The 22,357-nt window shown below is 37.3% G+C and overlaps 1 protein-coding gene across 3 annotated transcripts in view; it reads right to left on the bottom strand.

The window, feature by feature from the left end:
• The window catches only part of LOC135111778 (transcription factor elt-3-like), a 261,683-nt gene that overhangs the window by 49,928 nt on the left and 189,398 nt on the right, over positions 1-22,357 (bottom strand). For 2 of the 3 annotated variants that reach the window (XM_064025503.1, XM_064025492.1), the window contains exon 10: positions 13,943-14,106. In XM_064025503.1, coding sequence (XP_063881573.1) covers positions 13,943-14,106 — 164 coding nt within the window. The remainder of the gene's footprint in view (positions 1-13,942; positions 14,107-22,357) is intronic. The other variant, XM_064025496.1, reaches the window with a different exon arrangement.

Below are 22,357 nucleotides of genomic sequence, written 5' to 3'. Positions count from 1 at the left end.
TTCTATTCATGAGACATTCTGCAGCAGAGAGATAGGTGGGCAGACTGTATTTATTTGGACCTCAAAACAGCATTTGACAAAGTACCACATAGGAGGTTGTTATGGAACCTGAAGATTTTTGGAGGATAGCAAGAAGGGGTGCTAAAGTGGATGGAGAACTTCTTGGAAGGTAGAGAGATGAGAACAGCAATTAAGGATCAAAGGTCAGCTTGGAAGAAACTTTTAAGTGAGGTTCCACAAGGTTCTGTGTTGGCACTGGTAATGTTTGCTGTGCACATTAATGGTGTGCCAGAAGAAATAGCCAGCTACATCAGCTTATTTGCGGATGATACAAAAATAATTGAGAAAAAATAGAAAAACAGGAAGATTGCATGGCACTCGAATGGGACCTAAACAAGATCTGGGAGTGAAGCCAAAAGTGGCAGAGGGAATTCAATGCAAAGAAATGGAGTGCAATAGAATTTAGCAAGAGTGGCAAAAGACAGACGGGAGACTATTCATTGGGGATGGAAAGAATCAGCAAAAAAAGTGAAGAAAAGATCCTGGTGTAATAATTACTGATAAGCTGTCACCAGAAAGCACAAACAAGATTACAGGTGGAACATATAGTAAGAAACATAAGGACAGCATTTACACATCTAAATGAAGAAATTATAAAAAAAATTGATTGTAACTATGATACACCCAAGATTGGAGTATGCAGCTGTGGTATGGTCACCTAGCACCAATAAGTCTATAAGAAAATTGTAAGAGATACAAAGACCAGCAACAAAGTTACCTCAAGGTTTGAGGGATCTACCACACAAAGAAAGTAAAAATTGGGTCTTATAACATTGTAGTAGAGAAAAGAGAGAGGTGATTCGATTGCATTGTACAAAGTGATGACGGGAATGGAAAATAAATATGAAGAACTTGGTGACATGGGATATAAGCTGTTCTACTGTTCAGGACTTTTTATCCCAATGGTCATCTCATGCATTCATCTACTCGAAGCACCAATAGGCTTCTTTCACAAAATCAGCAATGAGATTAGTACACTGATCTAGTGTAGCCAGCCATTTTCCAGCACCCAGCTGTGCACCATATTGTTGCTGTCTCTACTTTTATTTTTTTAATGTAGGAGGGGCACTGGCCGAGGGCAACAAAAATCTCCCTCCCCCTCAAAAAAAGCCCACTAAGATGCCAGTCCCAGAAAAGGGTCCAAAGTGGCAGTCAAAAATTGAAGGATAAGTATCTTGAAACCTCCCTCTTGAAGAAATTAAAGTCACAGGAAGGTGGAAATACAGAAGCTGGCAAGGAGTTCCAGAGTTTAGCAGAGAAAAGAATGAATGACTGAGAAAACTGCTTAATTCTTGCATTAGAGAGGTAGACAGAATAGGAGTGAGAGAAAGAAGGAAGTCTTGTGCAACGAGGCTGCGGGAAGAGGGGAGCCATGCAGTTAGCAAGATCAGAAGAGCAGTTAGCATGAAAATAGCGCTAGAAAAAAGCTAGAGATGCAACATTGCAGCAATGAGAGAGAGGCCGAAGACAGTCAGTTAGAGGAGAGGAGTTCATGAGACGAAAAGCTTTTGATTCAACCCTGTTTTGAAGAGTGGTATGAGTGGAATCCCTCCAGACATGTGAAGCAAGCTCCATACATGGACAGATAAGACCCTTGTAAAGAGTTAGCAGCTTGAGGGGGGTGAAAAAAACTGGCAGAGACGTCTCAGAATGCCTAACTTCATAAAAGCTGTTTTAGCTAGAGATGAGATGTGAAGTTTCCAGTTCAGATTATAAGTAAAGGGCAGACCAAGGATGTTCAGTGTAGAAGAGGGGGGCAGTTGAGTGTCACTGAAGAAGAGGATAGTTGTCTGGAAGGTTGTGTCGAGTTGATAGATGGAGGAACTGAGTTTTTGAGGCATTGAACAATACCAAGTTCGTACTGCCCCAATCAGAAATTTTGGAAAGATCAGAAGACAGGCATTCTGTGGCTTCCCTGTGTGAATTGTTTACTTCCTGGAGGGTTGGAAGTCTATGAAAAAATGTGGAAAAGTGCAAGGTGGTATCATCAGCACAGGAGTGGATGGGACAGGAAATTTGGTTTAGAAGGTCATTGATGAATAATAAGAGAGTGAGTGACAGGACAGAACCCTGAGGAACACCACTGTTAATAGATTTAGGAGAAGAACAGTGACTGTCTACCACAGGAGCAATAGAATGGTCAGAGAGGAAATTTGAGATGAAGTTACAGAGAGAAAGATAAAATACGTTGGAGGATAGTTTGGAAATCAAAGCTTTGTGCCAGACTCTATCAAAAGCTTTTGATATGTCTAAGGCAACAGCAAAAGTTTCACCAAAATATCTAAAAGAGGATGACCAAGACTCGGTAAGGAAAGCCAGAAGACCACTAGTAGAGCGGCCTTTACAGAACAGATAGAAGGTTGTGAAGTGACATGTTTAAGAATCTTCCTGTTGAGGATAGATTAAAAAACTTTAGATAGGCAGGAAATTAAAGCAATAGGACAGTAGTTTGAATGATTAGAACAGTCACTCTTTTTAGGAACAGGCTGAATGTAAGCAAACTTCCAGTAAGAAGGAAAAGTAGATGTTGACAGACAGAGTTGACAGAGTTTGACTAGGCAAGGTGCAAGCATGGAGGCACTTAGTCACTACACCATGACATTCCATAGGAACTTCACACCTTCACAATGACAGTGCTCATTTCTACTCTACATAGAAAAAATATCTCAGTTTACATGCTTTCAGTAAGCTCAACCCTTGTGTCATTACATCAGTGATACACATACACGCTTCCAGCAAGCTTGACTATGTTGCTATACCAGTGATAAACACAAGTGCTTCAAGTAAGTTAAAAAATGTGTTGCTACAACAGTGATATACATACCTATATGCTTTTAGTAAGCTCAATTCCATGTCATTACATCAGTGTTACACATACATACTTCCAGTAAGTTTGACTCTGTCACAACAACTGTAATATACATATATACTTCCACTAAGTTCAATTCTTGAGTTACTACATCAGTGCTATGCATACACATGATTTTGCTTCATGCCACTTCAAGTAACTTTTTTTTTCTAGTGACCTGCATGTTGCATAATTTGTTTTTGTTTTCCATGTCACATTTTTCACAAAAAAAAAATTTTTTTTTTTATGTAGGAAGGACACTGGCCAAGGGCAACAAAAATCTAATAAAAAAAATGCCCACTGAAATGCCAGTCCCATAAAAGGGTCAAAGCAGTGGTCAAAAATTGATGAATAAGTGTCTTGAAACCACCCTCTTGAAGGAATTCAAGTCATAGGAAGGTGGAAATACAGAAGCAGGCAGGGAGTTCCAGAGTTTACCAGAGAAAGGGATGAATGATTGAGAATACTGGTTAACTCTTGGGTTAGAGAGGTGGACAGAATAGGGGTGAGAGAAAGAAGAAAGTCTTGTGCAGCGAGGCAGCGGGAGGAGGGGAGGCATGCAGTTAGCAAGATCAGAAGAGCAGTTAGCATGAAAATAGCAGTAGAAGACAGCTAGATATGCAACATTGCAGCAGTGAGAGAGAGGCTGAAGACTTGTCATGAGAATATGACAAATGGATGGCCAAGCAATGTGCCAGCCTATACTTGTAAGTCTTCTATTGTTTGAACTCCACACAACTCTTTAGTGGACTATTACTGCCTCAACGGGTAAGCACCACCTATCCATACTATGCAAACATACAATTCTTGAGAACTGGCAGGCTATTTTCTATGTGACACTCTTAAACCCTTGTATACGGTGATGTTTTTTTCTAGTGACCTGCATGTTGCATAATTTGTTTTTGTTTTCCATGATTTGCGTGTCACATTTTTCACATAGAAAAAACTTGTCATGAGGATATGACAAATAGATGGCCAAGCAATGTGCCAGCCTATACTTGTAAGTCTTCTATTGTTTGAACTCCACACAACTCTTTAGTGGACTATTACTGCCTCAATGGGTAAGCACCATCTATCCATACTATGCAAACATACAATTCTTGAGAACTAGCAGGCTATTTTCTATGTGACACTCTTAAACCCTTGTATACGGTGATGTCTATATTAACGTCAGGAAGTGTCAGTACAATATGCAATGATGTTAACTTTGTCATCATTAGATTTTGTTAGGTCTATGGCTGAGTAATCCTGGATTTCACCCTAGTTTCATCAAGAGATAACATATATCACCTTAGAAGCTTTGTGATTTCACCCATCATTGCTGTTTCTACCAAATATATTTATTCATCAGACCATGCTCCATCCCTGATTCCAAGTGAGGATCTCTTACTGACTCAGCTTACATTCTCCAGTCTCCCCTCTCCTGAATCATTTCCTTGTCTCCTTTGCCCCCCTCTTCCTCTCCCTTAAACCATCACCTAGAGCACTCTTTCCCAACCCTGGGATTGTTATGCCATCAAAGTGTGAAGCATCTTATATTCATGGTTCTGAGGTTTTTTCAGTGCAACTTCCTATTGTTGGTGTGTTACACTTTGTAGGGACATTCTGCTTTGGCATTTTATTATCGTAATCTTAAAGCAACAGTCTGATCCTGTCCTGCATCAGGCATATATCAATATATTTGCTGATTTTGATATAGGTTCATACTTACACATATACATTTATTTATATAATATTATAAGCATGTGTACTTATTCTTAATATCTATTCTAACAATGTTTTTCTCAGTGCGAGGCAAGGAATGAATATAGTAAAATAAAAAGAGGGAAAGGAGGAAACTTTGAAAGTGATGGTAAGAAAATACAATGAAGACCCCAAACTCTTCTACAGATACTTAAATGGGAAAATAAAACATAAGGATGGCATAAACAATTTAAAAAGGGAAGGAAGGATTTATGAAATTACTGAGATGAGTGAACTAATGAACGAGTTTTTTAATCTGTGTTTACAAAGGAAATCGAATTTGTGGCACCAAAAGTGGTATCACAGAATAAGGGAATACAGGAGATACAAGTAAAGAGAAAGGAAATCAAGAAACTGCTAGAAGAGCTGGATATTAGAAAAGCTATGGGACCAGATCAAGTAAATGGATGGAAATTAAAAGAATGCAGAGAATAAAAGGAAGAACCCACATGGAATATAATTAACAGCTTGTTGAGAGAAAGAAAAGTACCAAGGGAATGGAAAAGAGCTAACATAGTGCCAATATACAAAGGGGGAATAAAATGGAACCATTAAATCATAGACCAGTGTCACTAACAAATACTGTAAAGCAAGCTTTGTGAAATAGTAATTAAAGACAGATGGGTGGAATATCTAGATGAAAAGATAATAACAGAAAAGCAATTTGGATTCAGAAAAGGGAGATCCTGTGTCACAAATTTACTGAGCTTCTATACTAGAGTAATAGATGGAGTGCAAGAAAGGGACTTTGTGAAATAGAAATTAAAGACAGATGGTGGAATATCTAGAAGATGAAAAGATAATTACAGAAAAGCAATTTGGATTCAGAAAAGGGAGATCCTGTGTCACAAATCTACTGAGCTTCTATACTAGAGTAATAGATGGAGTGCAAGAGAGGGACTGATGGGTTGATGCGGTATACCTGGATCTCAAAAAGCATTCGATAAAGTTCCCCACTAAAGCCTTATGTGTAAGCTAGAGAATGGTGGACTAAAGGGAGCAAGACTGAGATGGATGGAGGATTATTTACAAGGGAGGGAAATAAGAACAATAATCAGAGACACTAAATCAAGTTGGCACTGAGTGATAAATGGCGTATAACAAAGATCTGTGTTGGCACCCATTATGTTTCAAATAAATGCAAATGGCATGACAGAGGATCTAAATAGTTATATAAACCTGTCTCCTGATGATGCAAAAAATAATTAAAATAATAAATGATGAAAATGACTGCAATGTGTTACAAAAAAATATTAACAAGATACATGCATGGAGCCAAAGATGAAAACTAAAATTTAATGTTAGAAAATGCCATGTGTTGGAAATAGGAAAAGTAAAAAGAGACCTTTGTGGAAGTACAAAATGGGAGGTGAAATAATAATGAAAAGTATTGAAGAAAAAGAGTAATAATTCAGGACACACTATCACCTGAAAAGCACATAATATTATAGCAAGGATGATACAGCCTAAATTAGAATATGCAGCAGTAGTTTGGGCTCCACATAGTAAAAAAAAAAAATATGGAATCTTGAAAGAATACAGAGGATAGTGATGAAGATGGTACTAGAATTGAAAGACTTAAGCTATGAAGAAAGACTTGGAGATGGGATTACCAACACTGCAAGAGAGAAGAGAAAGAGGAGACCTTATAACAATGTACAAATTAGTAAACAACATAGAAAAAATAGACAGAAATGACTTCGTCCACAGATGGAGGAGGGAGAGAGACAGACAGGGGCATGGGAAGACAATAAAGAAGAGTGGATGTTCAAATGACATCAAGAAATACAGCTTCCTATATAGAACTATTGAAATCTGGAGTGATTTGAAGGAGGAAGTGGTTGCAGCAAACACTGTACACAAGTTTAAAGAGAAACTGGATAAATACGGTTATGGAGACCGGACAAATGAGCTTTGGTTCATGCCCTGTACAATACAACTAGGTAAATACACACACACACACACACACACACACACACACACACACACACACACACACACACACACACACTGACTGAAAATTAAGAAAGTACTTTGTTGCTGTTGACTGGAAGGTCTTTGAACATGCACAAGATGTTCAGGAAAAATGGGATGAATTTATAAGGATATATAATATTGTTGTGGAGAAATTTGTACCTAGAGGAGGAGCAAGATGTAGAGAGGGTAAGGAATGGTTCAATACAAAATGCAAAAAGGCTAAAAATTTTAAGTTAAATACTTGGAATAGATAGAAGAGGAAAACTGAGAGCCTATGGGAGGAATATATTGATGCTAGAAATGAGTACGTTGAGATAATAAGAATGGAGAGAAGAAACTGACAGATATAAAAGTGTACAAATGAACCCAAACTATTCTTTAGAAATATTAATGGGAAGATGAAGAAGGAAGGTGTATCAAGAGTGAAAGTTGAAGGAAAAGTCTATGAGGATGCACAGGACATGGCGGAGGTTATGAACAAAAGTTTCAGATCGGTATTTACTGTGGAAGAGGAGTTTGATGCTGGAAGGGATAATTTGGTAAGGAATATACTAAATACAGTCCCAGTCAGTTATGAGGAAATACTTAAGATGATAGAAGAACTTGAAGTAGATAAAGCAACTGGTCCAGATGGAGTATCAAACTGGATACTGAAGGAATGTAGAGAATAACTGGCTGATAAAATTCACAGTATGGTGGAGACATCATTGTCACAGGGATGAGTACCAAAAGACTGGAAGAGAGCAAATATTACACCAATATTCAAAGGAGGAAATAAAGAAAACTAACTAAATTATAGACCAGTGCCATTGACAAGTGTTCTAGGAAAACTATGTGAAAGAACAATGAAGAAGAGATGGATGGAACATTTGAGAAGAGATAAAGTTTTGATAAATTGTCAATTTGGATTTAAAAGGAGAAGATCATGCTCCATGAACTCATTGTCCTTTTATTCAAGGGTAATTGATATTGTGCAGGAGAGAGACGGATGGGTGGATGGTGTCTACTTAGACTTGAAGGCTTTTGACAAAGTACCATACTGAAGATTGCTATGGAGGATGAAAAATTATGGAAGAATTGGAGGAAGGCTGCTGGAGTGGATGGAGGATTATTTGGATGATAGTGAGATGAGAACTGTAATACAAGACCAAAATTCATCTTGGCTGAAAGTAACTAGTAGTGTCCCACAGGGGTCAGTGTTGGAACCGATGTTTGTAATATATGTGAATGACATAAATGAAGAAATAGATAGTTATTTGAACTTATTTGCAGATGATGCTAAGCTGATGAGAAAGGTAGAAAATGTAAATGACTGTGTTAATGCAAGATGATTTAAATTGTATAAATAGATGGAGTAAATCTTGGTAAATGAAATTCAATATAAGTAATTTTTGTAAAGTAGTAATTTTGTAAAGTAATGGAGTTTGGTAAGAGTGAGAAAAGAATACAATATCATTATGAGATAGATGGTGTGAAAAAAAAAAAAGGGACTAACAGTTACTGAAAATTTTACTCCAGACAGACACATTGATAAAATTACTTGAGAGATGATGAATTTGTTAAAAAGAGTAAGAATGGCATTCTCATATTTGGAAGAAGGAATGATAAAAAAAGTTGTTGATTTCCATGATAAGACCAAGAATAGAATATGTGGCAGTGGTGTGGTCTCCTCATATAAAGAGAAATATTATAAAATTGGAAAGAGTACAAAGAGCAGTCACTAAGATGGTTCCGGAGTTGAGTAAGTCAACCTATGAAGATAGATTAAGAATGTTGGAAATTCCTACCCTTGAAAATACGAGAGAAAGAGAAGATTCAATAAACATCTATAGAATGATAAATGGTATGGAAAATGTGGATAAACAATGTTTTATAAATTTAGACACACAGAGTACAAGGGGACACAGTAAGAAGTTGAAGAAAGTTAACTGTAGAAGAGACATCAAGAAGTGTAGTTTTCCTCACAGAAGTGTGAACAAATGAAATGAACTCAGTGAAGACGTTGTGAATGCTGAAACTGTCCATGCTTTTAGGACCAAACTGGATAGATAGAGAGACAGGATACTATGAGATTACTCCCCTCCCATAAACCACAATTATGTAAATACAACTATGTAAATAGACACACACACACACACACACACACACACACACACACACACACACACACACACAGAGAGAGAGAGAGAGAGAGAGAGAGAGAGAGAGAGAGAGAGAGAGAGAGAGAGAGAGAGAGAGAGAGAGAGAGAGAGAGAGAGAGAGAGAGAGAGAGAGAGAGAGAGAGAGAGAGAGAGAGAGAGAGAGAGAGAGAGAGAGAGAGAGAGAGAGAGAGAGAGAGGAGGGAGTATACAAAGGAATACAAAGTCAAACAGTAACAGAAATTTTGGTCCTTCCAAGGCTGTTTGGTAACTAATTCTAACTAGCTACAGGGAAGAGAGACAAGACAGCACAGAAGGTTCCTACCCAACCACCACTCCCTTCAGCTTGCATTGGCATGGAAATAGTTGGGAAAAGTACCATGTAGCATAGAAAAACTGACATAGAATTTTCATAGGAAAGCATGAAAGAAAGTTCTACTATTCACCCTACAGTGAAATCTATATGCCTATGTGAACATATTAATAAGAAAACTGATTGTCTGCAAAAAAAATATATATATTTTAATAAATGCAGGGGCTATAGATTTATGTGTAATTATTTGGACAAGAAGAGAGCTTGTTGAGGATTAGCTTTTAAGTATTTGTCTATTTTGTTTTTAAATGATTCAATAGATTTAGATTTGCTATTTACTATTTGTGAAGGAAGTTTATTCCAGATATTTACTGTGCGATTAAAGAAAAATGCTTGGCCTCAAGGGATTTAAAATTCTTTGGTATAATCTTGAATTCATTATTTCTTGTCAGGTTACAAAGATCAATGATAAAATATTTATTAGTGTCAAGGTTACTATATCCTATAAAAATTTTGAATACTTCAATTAGGTCTCCTCTTATCCTGCACTTCATTAAGCTAGAAAGGTTTAGTTCATCCAGTCGTTTCTCATACAGCTTATTATGCAATCTTGGAAGCATTTTCATGACTCTATGCTGTATCTTTTCTAGTTTTTCAATGTCTTTTTTATAATGCAGTGACCAGAACTGCACACAGTATTCCAGATGAGGGTGCACCAGTGAATTATATATAAGGCAAGTATAACTTTTTCTGATTTAAATTTGAAAACTCTTCCAATGAATCCCTAATAATTCTTCTGCCATCTTTACTCCTTCTGTGCAGTGCTGACTCAGCTTTAGATCTTTTGACACATCACCAAGATCTTTTTCTTTTTCAGGGCTTGACAGTGGCATATTATTCATTACATATCTCACTTGAACATTATTGTTCCTGATATGTAGAACTTCACACTTTTCTATATTGAATCTAATCTGCCATTTTCTGCCCAGCTTGTTAAGTTTATTGAGGTCACAATGTAGTTCCTGCCAGAGTAACACTGATATTACTTTACTTGTTATTTTGGTGTTGTCTGTGAATTTACTTATTTTGCAACTGATTCCTTTACCAATATCATTAATGTATATTATGAAAAGTACCAGTCTAATACAGAGCCTTGAGGAACGCTGCTATTTAGATTACACCAATCTGATTCTTATCCATTAATTACAACATGCTGTTTTCTGCCAAAGAGCCAGTCTCCCAGCCATTTCAGGGTATTTCTGGCTATGCCATGAATTTTTACTGATGAGTCTCTTATGGGGAATAGGGTCGAAAGCTTTCCGCAAATCAAATCAAGGTAAATAATATCAACTGCTTTTGTCTCATCATATGAGACTTCATAAAAGAAGTCTAGTAAGTTTGTTGAGCAGGAATGTTTGTTTCAAGAACCATGTAGCGAATCTTTCATTTTATTTTCTTCTAAGTATTTAAAAATCTTATCTCTGATTATTGTTTCCATCAACTTGCACACTAATGAAGTTAGAATGATTGGCCTGTAATTGGCTGGGAGTGATTTATTTTCTTTTTTTAAAGATCAGCGTGATATTTAGGGACTTTACCCGCTAGTAAAGTTTTATTGAATAAAATCGTAAGCAGTTTCATGAGCTCATTTCTTGCTTCTTTAAGAAGCCTGGGTGATGTCTTGTCTGGCCCGGGTGTTTTGTTATGTTAATGCTGTTAATGACTGAGAGGATTTCCTTTTCTGTGATGGTGAAGTCAGGCAGTGTGGTGCCTTGTGACAGGCATGGGGGTTGGCAGGCTGCCCTAAACATCCTCAGTCATGAATACTGATGAAAAATAATCATTCAGGGTGTTCGCCATGTCTGCTTCGTTTCCTATTTGTATGCCATTTTCTGTTATTAGTGGACCAACTGTTGACATTAAAACCCTTTTAGCTTTTACATAGCGGTAAAATTCTTTTGAGTTCGTTTTACATGAATTCACAATCTGGGCTTCAACCGATTTTTTACTGAATTTGATCAGCTTTTTAGTTTTTCTGCATTAATCTTTTAATCTTAATCTTTAATCTTAATCTTTAATCTAAATCTTTAATCTTAATTAATTTTTTGCATTAATCTGTATTTGTGGTACACTTTTTCTTTTGTCAGAAGACAGCATCTAATTTCATTATTCCACCATTTCGGTTTGGGAGGGAATGGAGGGTAAAAGGACAAGGAATGAAGCAGGCAAGGGGGAACAATAATCATATTTACATCAATTTCAATTGAAAAGGTTATTTTGGTTTGTGAACAATTTGGTTTGCAAACCAAGGTCCAGAACAAATTAATTTCATGAACTGAAGTTCTATTGTATATGGTAGGTATACACATTCCCTATTATTTCACAAAGATTTATGACAAAACATGCAATACTTTACATTTAAATTCCATTTAAAGGTCCCATACTCAAGACATGTGCTTTTATCAGTAGCATATCTTCTACCCCCCCCCCAAAAAAAAAAAAAAAAAAACAATTGGGGTGAACATGATATGGTAACACTTATGAGCTCAGTGCCTTTCACTCTCAGTCTCAGTGGTTTGTCAGCCTTAGTTGAGAGAGAATATGTATCACTTCCTTGGAGGCACCACATGACTATCTCATCCCAGTTCTCGCATTTTAGAGGATGTCCAGGCATAAAAAGTTGAATATGAAAGTAGTGGCTTTTGATGGAAACATGGCAGTAATGAGCTGCATGGCGGCTCTGATAAGGTCTATGATAAGGTAATACCACGCCACAGAGGGGCATGGGATGGGAACCAAAAGCCACTCAGGCAAAAATATCACTTTTAAAGTATTTTCTAACATACAAATATGAAGAAATGATGTAGCAACACAGGCAATGTAATAATAAAGTGTAGTGATGACTAATAAAAGAATGATGAGTAACGCAAATACTTACGAGCCTGTATCTCAAAACATCTTTGCTAATATAAATGCTTAAAACTCAGCCATTTCTTTACAGATTGCCATCAAACATTCAGGATTGTTAGAATGGACTAAAATCTACTAACACATATGTTTATAATTTTAACTTAACTATTATATACATATGGAAAAATCTTCGTGGAGAGTCAAAATTTGATGCAAGTTGAAAGTTGCAAGAAATTTTTTTTCTCAATGATGACTCTAAATTTCAAATGCACTAAATTAAAGATCAATAGTGTACTTACATGTGTAGCACAATATGAAATTTTTTTTTGTTTTAGGATTTTTGAAAAGGGATTTCAATTTTTCAAAAATTTTCAAATAAAAAAAAGGTAAAAGTACTGTTATAAATGCTATGCCCTACCACAGCAAAATTTTTGTGTAATACAAATAAATAGAATGGAGAAAACTCGTCATACCAGATGTTCCCTCAATCCAAGCAGAGCAATTTATTTTTCCCAAACATTGCCAAGATATAAACTGTAAAACTATAATTTTATATAAACACAAAAAAGTGGTGATTGAAGGGTATGTGTGACCCTGTTAGAAGTAGAAAGGAGGCATCATGTAAGATCATCTGGGATTCACTGCTTTAAGAGTCCTATTTACATATTTTCTTTTTTTCCTAGTTTATTCAATGCCTTTAACACCATTTCTTCTATAAAATATTTAAGTCTGCAATTTTTCCCTTCTTTGTCTCTTTTATTTTTCTTTAATGCCTTTTCTTGGAAGTCAAAGAACAATATTTATTCATTTGCATCTATTACATATTTAATGAACTTGATATTTCTTATTAATCTTCCACTATATTTTATTAAATCTTCTTTGCATAGTTTTTATTTTCCTTTGACATCTTTGCATAAGTTTGGGCTATGTTTGTTTTGCATGCATTTTTTTTCCCCAACTATTCTCAATATCTTAATTTTTTCCAAGTTGTATGCTGTGAGTACTAATTCTAATTCCAGTTTTATCTTCAACATTTCCTTCTCATGCTATGTTAATGTTCCTCCAATATTGTTTATTTTTAATTTCAGTTTAGTTGCCATTTCATTAAATACTACATCTTTTCTACTTATTTCATTACTAATCATTCCTTCTTTTTTAAATGTTTCTCAATTTTCATTTTTGTGATCCTCTGAAATTAGTTTATTTTTATCTATTACTCCCAAATCTTTTCTTTGCTGGTTGTTACAAGATCTTTAAGTGTGAAAAATTCTACTCACAAACTGTACCTACTAAATAACTTCCAGGTGCTAAAAGCATGTTGCTCCACACATTGGGAACATTTGGGTTGCACTGTTTGCAACTTCATACTGTAGCAGATACATTTGTCGATGTACAAATCTGTGAATGTGAATATAAAAGCAGCAGTGTACTTCCATCAAAAGGTGCATAAAACCATAAATTCTACTCATTTCTCAATAAAATATCCTACTACCTGACTGTTTGATTTTAATATTTTCTTATACGAATTCCTCTTTTATTGTTTCCCTTTCCAGTTACCAATCAATTACCAGTAAATTGTACAATTGAAAGTAATCCTTAATTTTAAAAACTTTAACATTTCTTCCTTACTTGAGATCAGTCCCTCCGTTGCAGAAATTGTCAAGCTAACTCCTGCGATCACCTCTTGTATTGGTTTTCTACTTTTCATCATTAAAATATTGTTACATAGTCATGTTCAATGGTCTTCAAACTCCAGTATTTTCATTCTTCACACAGAGTATTGTAAGTCTTTCTTGTATTATGAGACAGAAAATCATAAATGCATGTCATCACCCATGGCAAGAGTTTGGTTGACAGAATTAGAGGATGCAACAATCTAAAATTTATTCTCATCTCTGAATCTACTTAAATGAGGTATTTATTTGAAGAAAAAACTGAACTGCATTTACACACCTTGGTCATTATAGGAAGAGTTGCTCTCTGAATAGCCTGGGTTTCTGATTGTTGTGCTTTGGCTTTCGCAAGAAGGGAATTGAGTGTTAAAGCTGCATTTAGAACAGCAAATCCATCCTGAGGGTCTGTTTCTGGCACATGTTCCTTGTCTTGGGAAGAATCTGCTGGAAAAAAGAAAAAATGCATTTGCTAATATTAATAATAATCCATGTTATCATCTATGACCTATCTTCAAGGAACAAAATATGTTAAATCTTAACTGAAAAAGCAAAAACTGATGTAAATTAATATACCCCACAACTGGGAATTTTCCAGAATCGTTCACTACTACATGTCACATACAGCACAGAGCCATGGAACAGAGAATACCTTTCAAATTACCATGACATGTTTCATTCATGTGAAAAGCATGTGTCAAAGTACTATTGTGGCTTTTTCCTGCCATGCCCAATCTACCTGTGCCACACCCAAGATGATCTGAGAATATCCTGGCCTTCAATTAAGGGCTCTGTATTGGCCTTTTCTTCTAAGAAATATATTTCTTTTGTTGTAATTAAATTCTTTCTTGCCACTATGAAGTACGTGAGGACATCTAGCAGGTGGAGGAGGGGAAGCTTCCATTGCTGATGGTGACTAGAAGAAGTGACCTCAGTCACCTGCCTCCCCCTGACCAGTGACCTCCCCCCCTGAAGTGTGTGGCTGCAGCCAGTCACTGCATTACCTTGGCAATGTCACAAAGCAGCGGTCAGGTGTCGCAGTATATATCAAAATCAATGTTGTTATCCTCAGAGAAATAAACATTCATATTATTTTTCATCCTTATCAAAGAATATGAAGTATTCAGATTCATTCTCTGGTAAACTCTGGAACTCCCTGCCTGCTTCTGTATCTTCCTTCAAGAGGGAGGTTTCAAGACACTTATCCACCAATTTTTGACTACTGCTTTGATCCTTTTATAGAACTGGCATTTCAGTGGGCATTTTTTTTTATTGGATTTTTGTTGCCCTTGGCCAGTGTCCCTCCTACATAAAAAAAAATCAATAAATAATTAATGTATCAGGCAGAAAGATGAGTATTGTGACTAATGAAGCACAGCAATGGGAAGGGACCATGCGTGATCACTCAGTATAAGACAATTTTACTAAACTGTATAAAAAACAAATAATCAACAAGCCTCACAACAAAAATGTGGCATGAAAGAGTACACTTGGGGTATTTCTTTACTAACAGAGCCAGAATTTCTAGGTACGGCAATGATTCTGACCAACAATGGTTCTAAATGGTCTGATTACTTTATTATTTAGATGGAATATGCCTTTGACAAACTTTATGGCAAATCAAAAAACATTTAAGTTGTTATTCATTAAAAAATCTGAGAATATGACTAGCATGAAGCACAGTTCAAATGTTGAGTGAAATATCATCAACATACTCAGATCAATATTAAGACCAATGGACAATGAAAAAATCACAGTTTGTATAATGCCTAAAAGATCTTACAAAATCAATGAATTTTGCTAACATGTTCTGACATTACAATGGGATCTTGCATCTAAAGAGTTCACATCTAACATATTTGCAACTTACATAATTAGGCCTCTACCCTTTTTCATATTAAATGTGGGTGTGCAGTGTAAATCAGTTGCCACTTAGCTAAGTGTATGATGTCATTAACATTCATCCTCCCTCCACTCACACCACCATCTTAACCTGGAGCTAAGTGAAAACTATGGAAAGCTAATGAAAGAAGACACACAGTTATCACCCAATATTTAAACAAATGCCATTAGTTTAAGGAAGTTATGACAAATCTGGAAGAAAATGAAGGACAAGAGACTGTGAGTGATGGTGATGGGAGCACAGATAATCTTCATGGTGACATTCCTTATTATTTTTTCTGAATTTGCTGAGAAAGAAAAGAAAGTAGATGAAAGGATGAAGTAAAAACAAAACAAATATGAGAAAGAGAGAGAGAGAGAGAGAGAGAGAGAGAGAGAGAGAGAGAGAGAGAGAGAGAGAGAGAGAGAGAGAGAGAGAGAGAGAGAGAGAGAGAGAGAGAGAGAGAGAGAGAGAGAGAGAGAGAGAGAGAGAGAGAGAGAGAGAGAGAGTTATCATGAGGGGCAGTGGAGGGTGAGAAGTGAGAGGATAATAGTAGTGGTGGTAGACTTGAGGATGCTGACCAGCTGTAATCTCCCTTCTGCCTCAGATACAATCTTTCATCTTACCCACACATCTAGTTCCATCACTTGCATGCAAGTTATCCATATTATTTCTTATTTATTTTATATCTTAAATTAGTACACTTAACACCAATACCATATGTTATGAGTAAAAACATGGTTTCAGTCCAATTCTTTTTACCTATTAAAACTTTCCCCTCAAGTTTATGTATTCTCATCTGACAAGTATTTTTTGGTACCAATTACTTGCTAGATGTGAGCTCAAAATGCAGGCCATGAGGTGGGAAATTGAAGTACAAGCTTAATTAACCATAGATTGGTTTTCATAGGTCTATGTGGACTGGTGATCTTCCTACATTTTAAATTTAGTGCCATATACTGTGTTGATGGGCCATCTGGTGTCACACCTCTCTGCTTCTTGTTGTAAGTATAGAAGCAAACAGTCACTCCTCACTCCCACTGCTTTACAGCTTAGTACCGTGATTCCAATTGGACCTAGTGATACCATCTCTCTGAGATGTGATCGTAGAAAATACAATATTGAAGGGTTATGTATGCATCATATAATGTTTTACTGACGATAAGCTGGCAAAATTGTTCACTGATCTCTCAGCCACTCACTAAATAGTGCCAAAACATTAGATAAGTAATTTTCTTTTTATTCCTTTCATTTTCCAGTCTCTACTTCAACATAGAGAGGAGGACAAGACTAATGCAAGAAAAACTGGAGCAGATGCTTGCCAACCAGACACTTGAAGTTTTTGGTGACTTATCAATGGATATGGTGTATGATGAAAGTATTTCTTGGGTACCTGTGGTACGTGGCAATGAAACAACCCCTGCCCACCAATCCCATACCACTGATGCTCCATACAAGGAAAACCTACAGTATGAAGTAAGTACATAATTATTTTTGACTTACATTATGAATATTTATATTTATAAATATGTACTTTAAAAATATACAATATTATTGTAATACAGGAGGAAGCAGTAGGCACCTGCTGAAATGATAATTACTCCCAATGAGGTCTAAAGCACTGGATCAGGTGGTGCTGTGAACTTATCATTAAACCCAGCTGTGACTTCAATGAACATTTCCCTTTGTGTATCACAACACAAGGGGGCAGTCACAGCCTGCCCTCTACACATAATTACAAGCACCTAATTACACACACACCCTTCACTCAAAAATTCAAAATTATCATAGGGAGTCCTATACTAGCCTTGGAATCCCCATTTGGGGAGGGGAACACAAATGTCCCCAGGTTGGACTGCTCTTCTGGTATCAGCCCTAATTGTCTTGACATCCAACTCAACATTTTCTTCATTAACTTCTCCAACATTTGCAGTCTTAGATCTAATTTTCACTCAGTAGAACACCACCTCTTCTCTACTAAACCACATCTTTTCCTCACTCAAACACAGGTGTCTGTGGCAACTGACAGTAGCCCCTTTTCTGTTCCCTCCTACTTTCTTTATCCTCATTTTCAATCCAAAGCTGGATGTTGCATTTATGTGTGCAATGCCTTAACCTGCTCTCATGCCCATGTTCTTGAATCTTCCCAGTTTTCTACCATCTGGCTACAACTACAGAGTCACTCTCAAACTAGATTTATCTGTCCTGCATACCTCTCAACTAACTCCTCTGACTATAAGAAATTCTTTGACAACTTAACTTCCAAAGTGGAGCACATTCTGACTCTCTTCCCTTTTGCAGAGATTTCCATTCTTGGAGACTTCAATGTTCACCACCAGCTTTGGCTTTCCTCTTCCTTCACTGACCACCCTGGTGAACTATCCTTCAACTTTGCTATCCTCCACGACTTAGAGCAAATGGTGCAACACCCCACCTGCATTCCTGACCATCTAGGAGATATGCCCAATATTCTTGACCTTTTCCTAACCTATAATCCTTCTGCTTATGCTGTTACCCTCTCTTCTCCATTGAGCTCCTGTTATCACAACCTCATGTCTGTATCTTGTCCTATTGCTCCAATCAATCAGGATCCACCTAAATGGAGATGCCTTTAGCATTTTTGCCTCTGCTAGTTGGGGGAAACTGAGAAGATATTTTGTTGATTTTCCTTGGAATGACTACTGCATCTGAGACAGAGACCTGTCTCCAGGAACTGAGTGCATAGCAGATGTGATAGTGTCTGGCATGGAGGCACACATTCCCCATTCCCATAAACCTTGGTTTAACACAGCCTGTTCTTGTGCTATACATGATAGGGAGGTGGCCCACAAAAGGTACTTGAGCCTTCCATCACCAAAATCTAATGCACTTTATATTTCTGCCCAGAACCATGCCAAGTCTGTCCTCCAAGTAGCTAAAAACTCCTTCATTAACAGAAAATGACAAAATCTTTCAAGATCTAACTCCTCTTGTGATTTCAGGCACCTATCTAAAAACATCTCCAATAAATTTGCTTCTTCTTCTTTTCTCTCCTTTATTTCAACCAGATGGCATCACTGCTATCACATCTATCTCCAAAACTCTTCACTCAAACCTTTGCTAAAAATACTACCTTGGATGATTCAGGGCTTGTTCCTCCCTCTCCTCCACCCTCTGACTACTTCATGCTACCTATTAAAGTTTTTCGTAATGGTGTTTTCCATGCCTTTCATGGTCTAAACCCTCCGAAGGGTTATGGACCTGATGGGGGTTCCTCCTATTGTTCTCTGAAACTGTGCCTCCGTGCTTTCATCTTGTTATTCTTTCAACTCTGTCTGTCAACATCTACCTTTCCTTCTTACTGGAAGTTTACCTACATTCAACCTGTTCCTATAAAGGGTGACCATTCTAATCCCTCAGACTACTGTCCTATTGCTTTAATTTTCTGCCTATCTAAACTTTTTGAATCCATCCTCAACAGGAAGATTCTTAAACATCAATCACTTCACAACCTTCTATCTGATCGCCAGTATGGCTTCCATCAAGGCTGCTCTACTGGTGATCTTCTGGTTTTCCTTATTGAGTTTTGGTCATCCTCTTTTAGAGATTTTGATTAAACTTTTGCTGTTGCCTCAGACATATTAAGTTTTTATTAGAGTCTGGCACAAAGTTTTGATTTCCAAACTATCCTCCTACAGCTTCTATCCTTCCCTGTGGTAGACAGTCACTGTTCTTTTCCTAAGTGTATTAACAGTTATGTTCCTCTGGGTTCTGTCCTGTCATCCACTCTCTTCCTATTATTCATCAAAGATCTTCTAAACCAAACTTCTTGTCCTATCCACTCCTACACTGATGATACCACCATGCACTTTTCCACATCTTTTTGCAGATGTCTGACTCTTCAGAAAGTAAACAGTTCACACAGGGAAGCCACAGAACGCCTGACTTCTGATTTCTTTAAAATTTCTGATTGGGGCAGAGCAAACTTGGTATTGTTCAATGCCTCAAAAACTCAATTCCTCCATCTATCAACTCAACACAACCTTCCAGACAACTATCCCATCTTCTTCAGTGACACTCAACTGTCCCCCTCTTCTACACTGAACATCCTCGGTCTGTCCTTTTCTTATAATATAAACTGGAAACTTCAAATCTCATTTCTAGCTAAAAGAGCTTCAATAAAGTTAGGCATTCTGAGATGTCTCCACCAGTTTTTCTCACCACCCCAGCTGCCAACTCTGTACAAGGGCCTTATCCACCCATGTATGGAGTATGCTTGACATGTATGGGGAACTTCCACTCATACCGTTCTTTTAGACAGGGTGGAATCAAAAACTTTTTGTCTTATCAACTTCTCTTATCTGTCTGTCTGTCTTCAGCCTCTTTCTCATCACCATAATGTTGCATCTCTTGCTATCCTGTACTGCTATTTTCATGCTAATAGCTCTCCTGATCTTGCTAACTGCATGCCTCCCCTCCTCCTGCGGGCTCGCAGCACAAGACTTTCTTCTTTCTCTCATCCCTATTCTGTCCACCTCTCTAATGCAAGAGTTAACAAGTATTCTCAGTCATTCATCCCTTTCTCTGGTAAACTCTGGAACTCCCTGCCTGCTTCTGTATATCCACCTTCCTATGACTTGAACTCCTTCAAGAAGGAGGTTTCATGTCCTGTCGCTCCAATCCCTCCTCAGCAAAAGAAAAATTCCTAGTTATTATAACTGTATTCTAGTATAGTGTAATTATAAAAAAAATCCCACCTTCCTTTCTCACACATTCCTGTTATGTGGGAATAGGATATATCTGGGGTCAGCTACACATCAACTCAACAGTGATAATGAGTCTCTCTGATGAATCTATCCTCAGCAGGAACATTCTTAAACATGAACCATTTCACAATTTTCTATCTAATTGCCAGTATGGGTTCCGTCTAGGCCACTCTACTGGGCTTGTATACATAAAAATTTTTAACAGGCTAAAAGTACTTTTAGTGACCAGTTTTACTTTTACTGCTAAAAGTTCCTTAAAAGTAATACATAATCGCTTTTAAGACCTAAAAGACTTAGCGGCTAGGAGTGAGAAGTACTCCTAAGCACCTAAAATTACTTTCAGGCCACAAGATGACAGCCCAAGGCCTCAATTTTTGGCAAAGGAGAGGCATCCTATGAGATTACAGTGATGCTCAGCTGATCAAGAGAGTTCTGCCTGCCCTTGGGGACATTTTACATGTGATAGAGCTTATGAGGAATGCACTTGGACAGTGGTTCCCAAACTTTTCAAACTTATGGAACCCTTTTCGCACTTCCTGGCATATGGAGGAACCCCTCATACGACCCCCTCACCCAATATACATGGAAATCTCCATGTAGGTGAAACCTTCCCCCATCACACACACACACACACACACACACACACACACACACACACACACACACACACACACACACAAGACTGGTATAATAGAATATGTGAAATAGCTAGGGAGGAGAGAGAAATGGCATAAAATAGATGGCGAAGGAAAAATACACAGGAGCTATGGCAAAACTACACAACTACAAGAAATGAATATGTAAGGGTTATTAGAGAAGAAAGGAAAAATTATGAGAAAGATGTTATGGACAAATGCAAAGAGTAACCAAAACTGTTCTTCAGATATGTGAACAGCAAAATGAAAAATAGAGAAGGAATAAGCAGATTGAAGGTGAATGGTCAAATGTGTGAGGATCCAGTTGAATTGGTAGAGATAATGAACAAGAGCTTTCAATCAGTATTCACAAAAGAGAAAACATTTGTGTGGCAGAGTGAGATGAGTAAAGAAATGGGGCTGGGGGAAATCCAAGTGACTGAAGAGGACATCCAGAAACAGATGGAGGGACTAGACGTTAGGAAGCCCCCTGGACCTGATGAAGTGTCAGGATGGATACTAAAAGAGTGCAATCAGCAGTTGACATGGGTAATACATAATATTATTGAAAGCTCCCTAATTGAAACCAGAGTCCCAATTGAATGGAAGAGAGCCAACATAGTGCCAATCTACAAAGGTGGTAGTAAAGAGGAGCCCTTAAACTATAGACCTGTGTCTCTAACAAGTGTGGTGTGCAAAATGTGTAAAAGATTGGTGAAGGATAAATGGATGCAGTACCTAGAAGGAAATGAAGTGATAATAAAGCAACAATTTGGATTTAGGAGGAGATCGTGTGTTATAAACTTACTGAGTTTTTATTCTAGAGTGGTGGATATAATGCAAGAAAGAGATGGATGGGCTGATTGTGTTTATTTAGACCTGAAGAAGGCCTTTGATAAAGTGCCACACAGGAAATTGTTGTGGAAATTGAAGCATAATGGTGGGCTAAGGGGGCGCCTGCTGAGATGGAAAATTTCTTGACAAACAGAGAAATGAGAACAGTGGTAAAAGATCAAAAATCATCATGGAGGGAAGTCATAAGTGGAGTACCCCAAGGCTCAGTATTTGCACCAGTCATGTCTATATGAATGATATGACAGAGAGTGTGAACAGCTACATGAGCCTTTTTGTGGATGATGCAAAGTTGCTGAAGAAAGTTGAGAGTGCAGGGGACTGTGGAACGTTACAAGAAGACCTGAACAAGATATCAGAGTGGAGTTATAGATGGGAAATGGAATTTAATTTAAAGAAGTGTAAGGTAATAGAATTTGGAAAAAGTACAAGAAGAGTAAAAGTAAATTATGTGTTGTATGGTGTAAGGTTGAGGGGAGCAGAAGAGGAAAAAGATCTCGGTGTTACAGTGACTGGGAACCTGACCCCGGAGAGACACATTAGCAAAATTACAGGAAAAACCTATAACTTGTTGAGAAGAATAA

This window comes from Scylla paramamosain, chromosome 2 (assembly GCF_035594125.1).
Source record: "Scylla paramamosain isolate STU-SP2022 chromosome 2, ASM3559412v1, whole genome shotgun sequence".
Classification (NCBI taxonomy): domain Eukaryota; kingdom Metazoa; phylum Arthropoda; class Malacostraca; order Decapoda; family Portunidae; genus Scylla; species Scylla paramamosain.
Note: the sequence above shows the minus strand (reverse complement) of the source record. Positions and strands in the feature narration are given on the sequence as shown.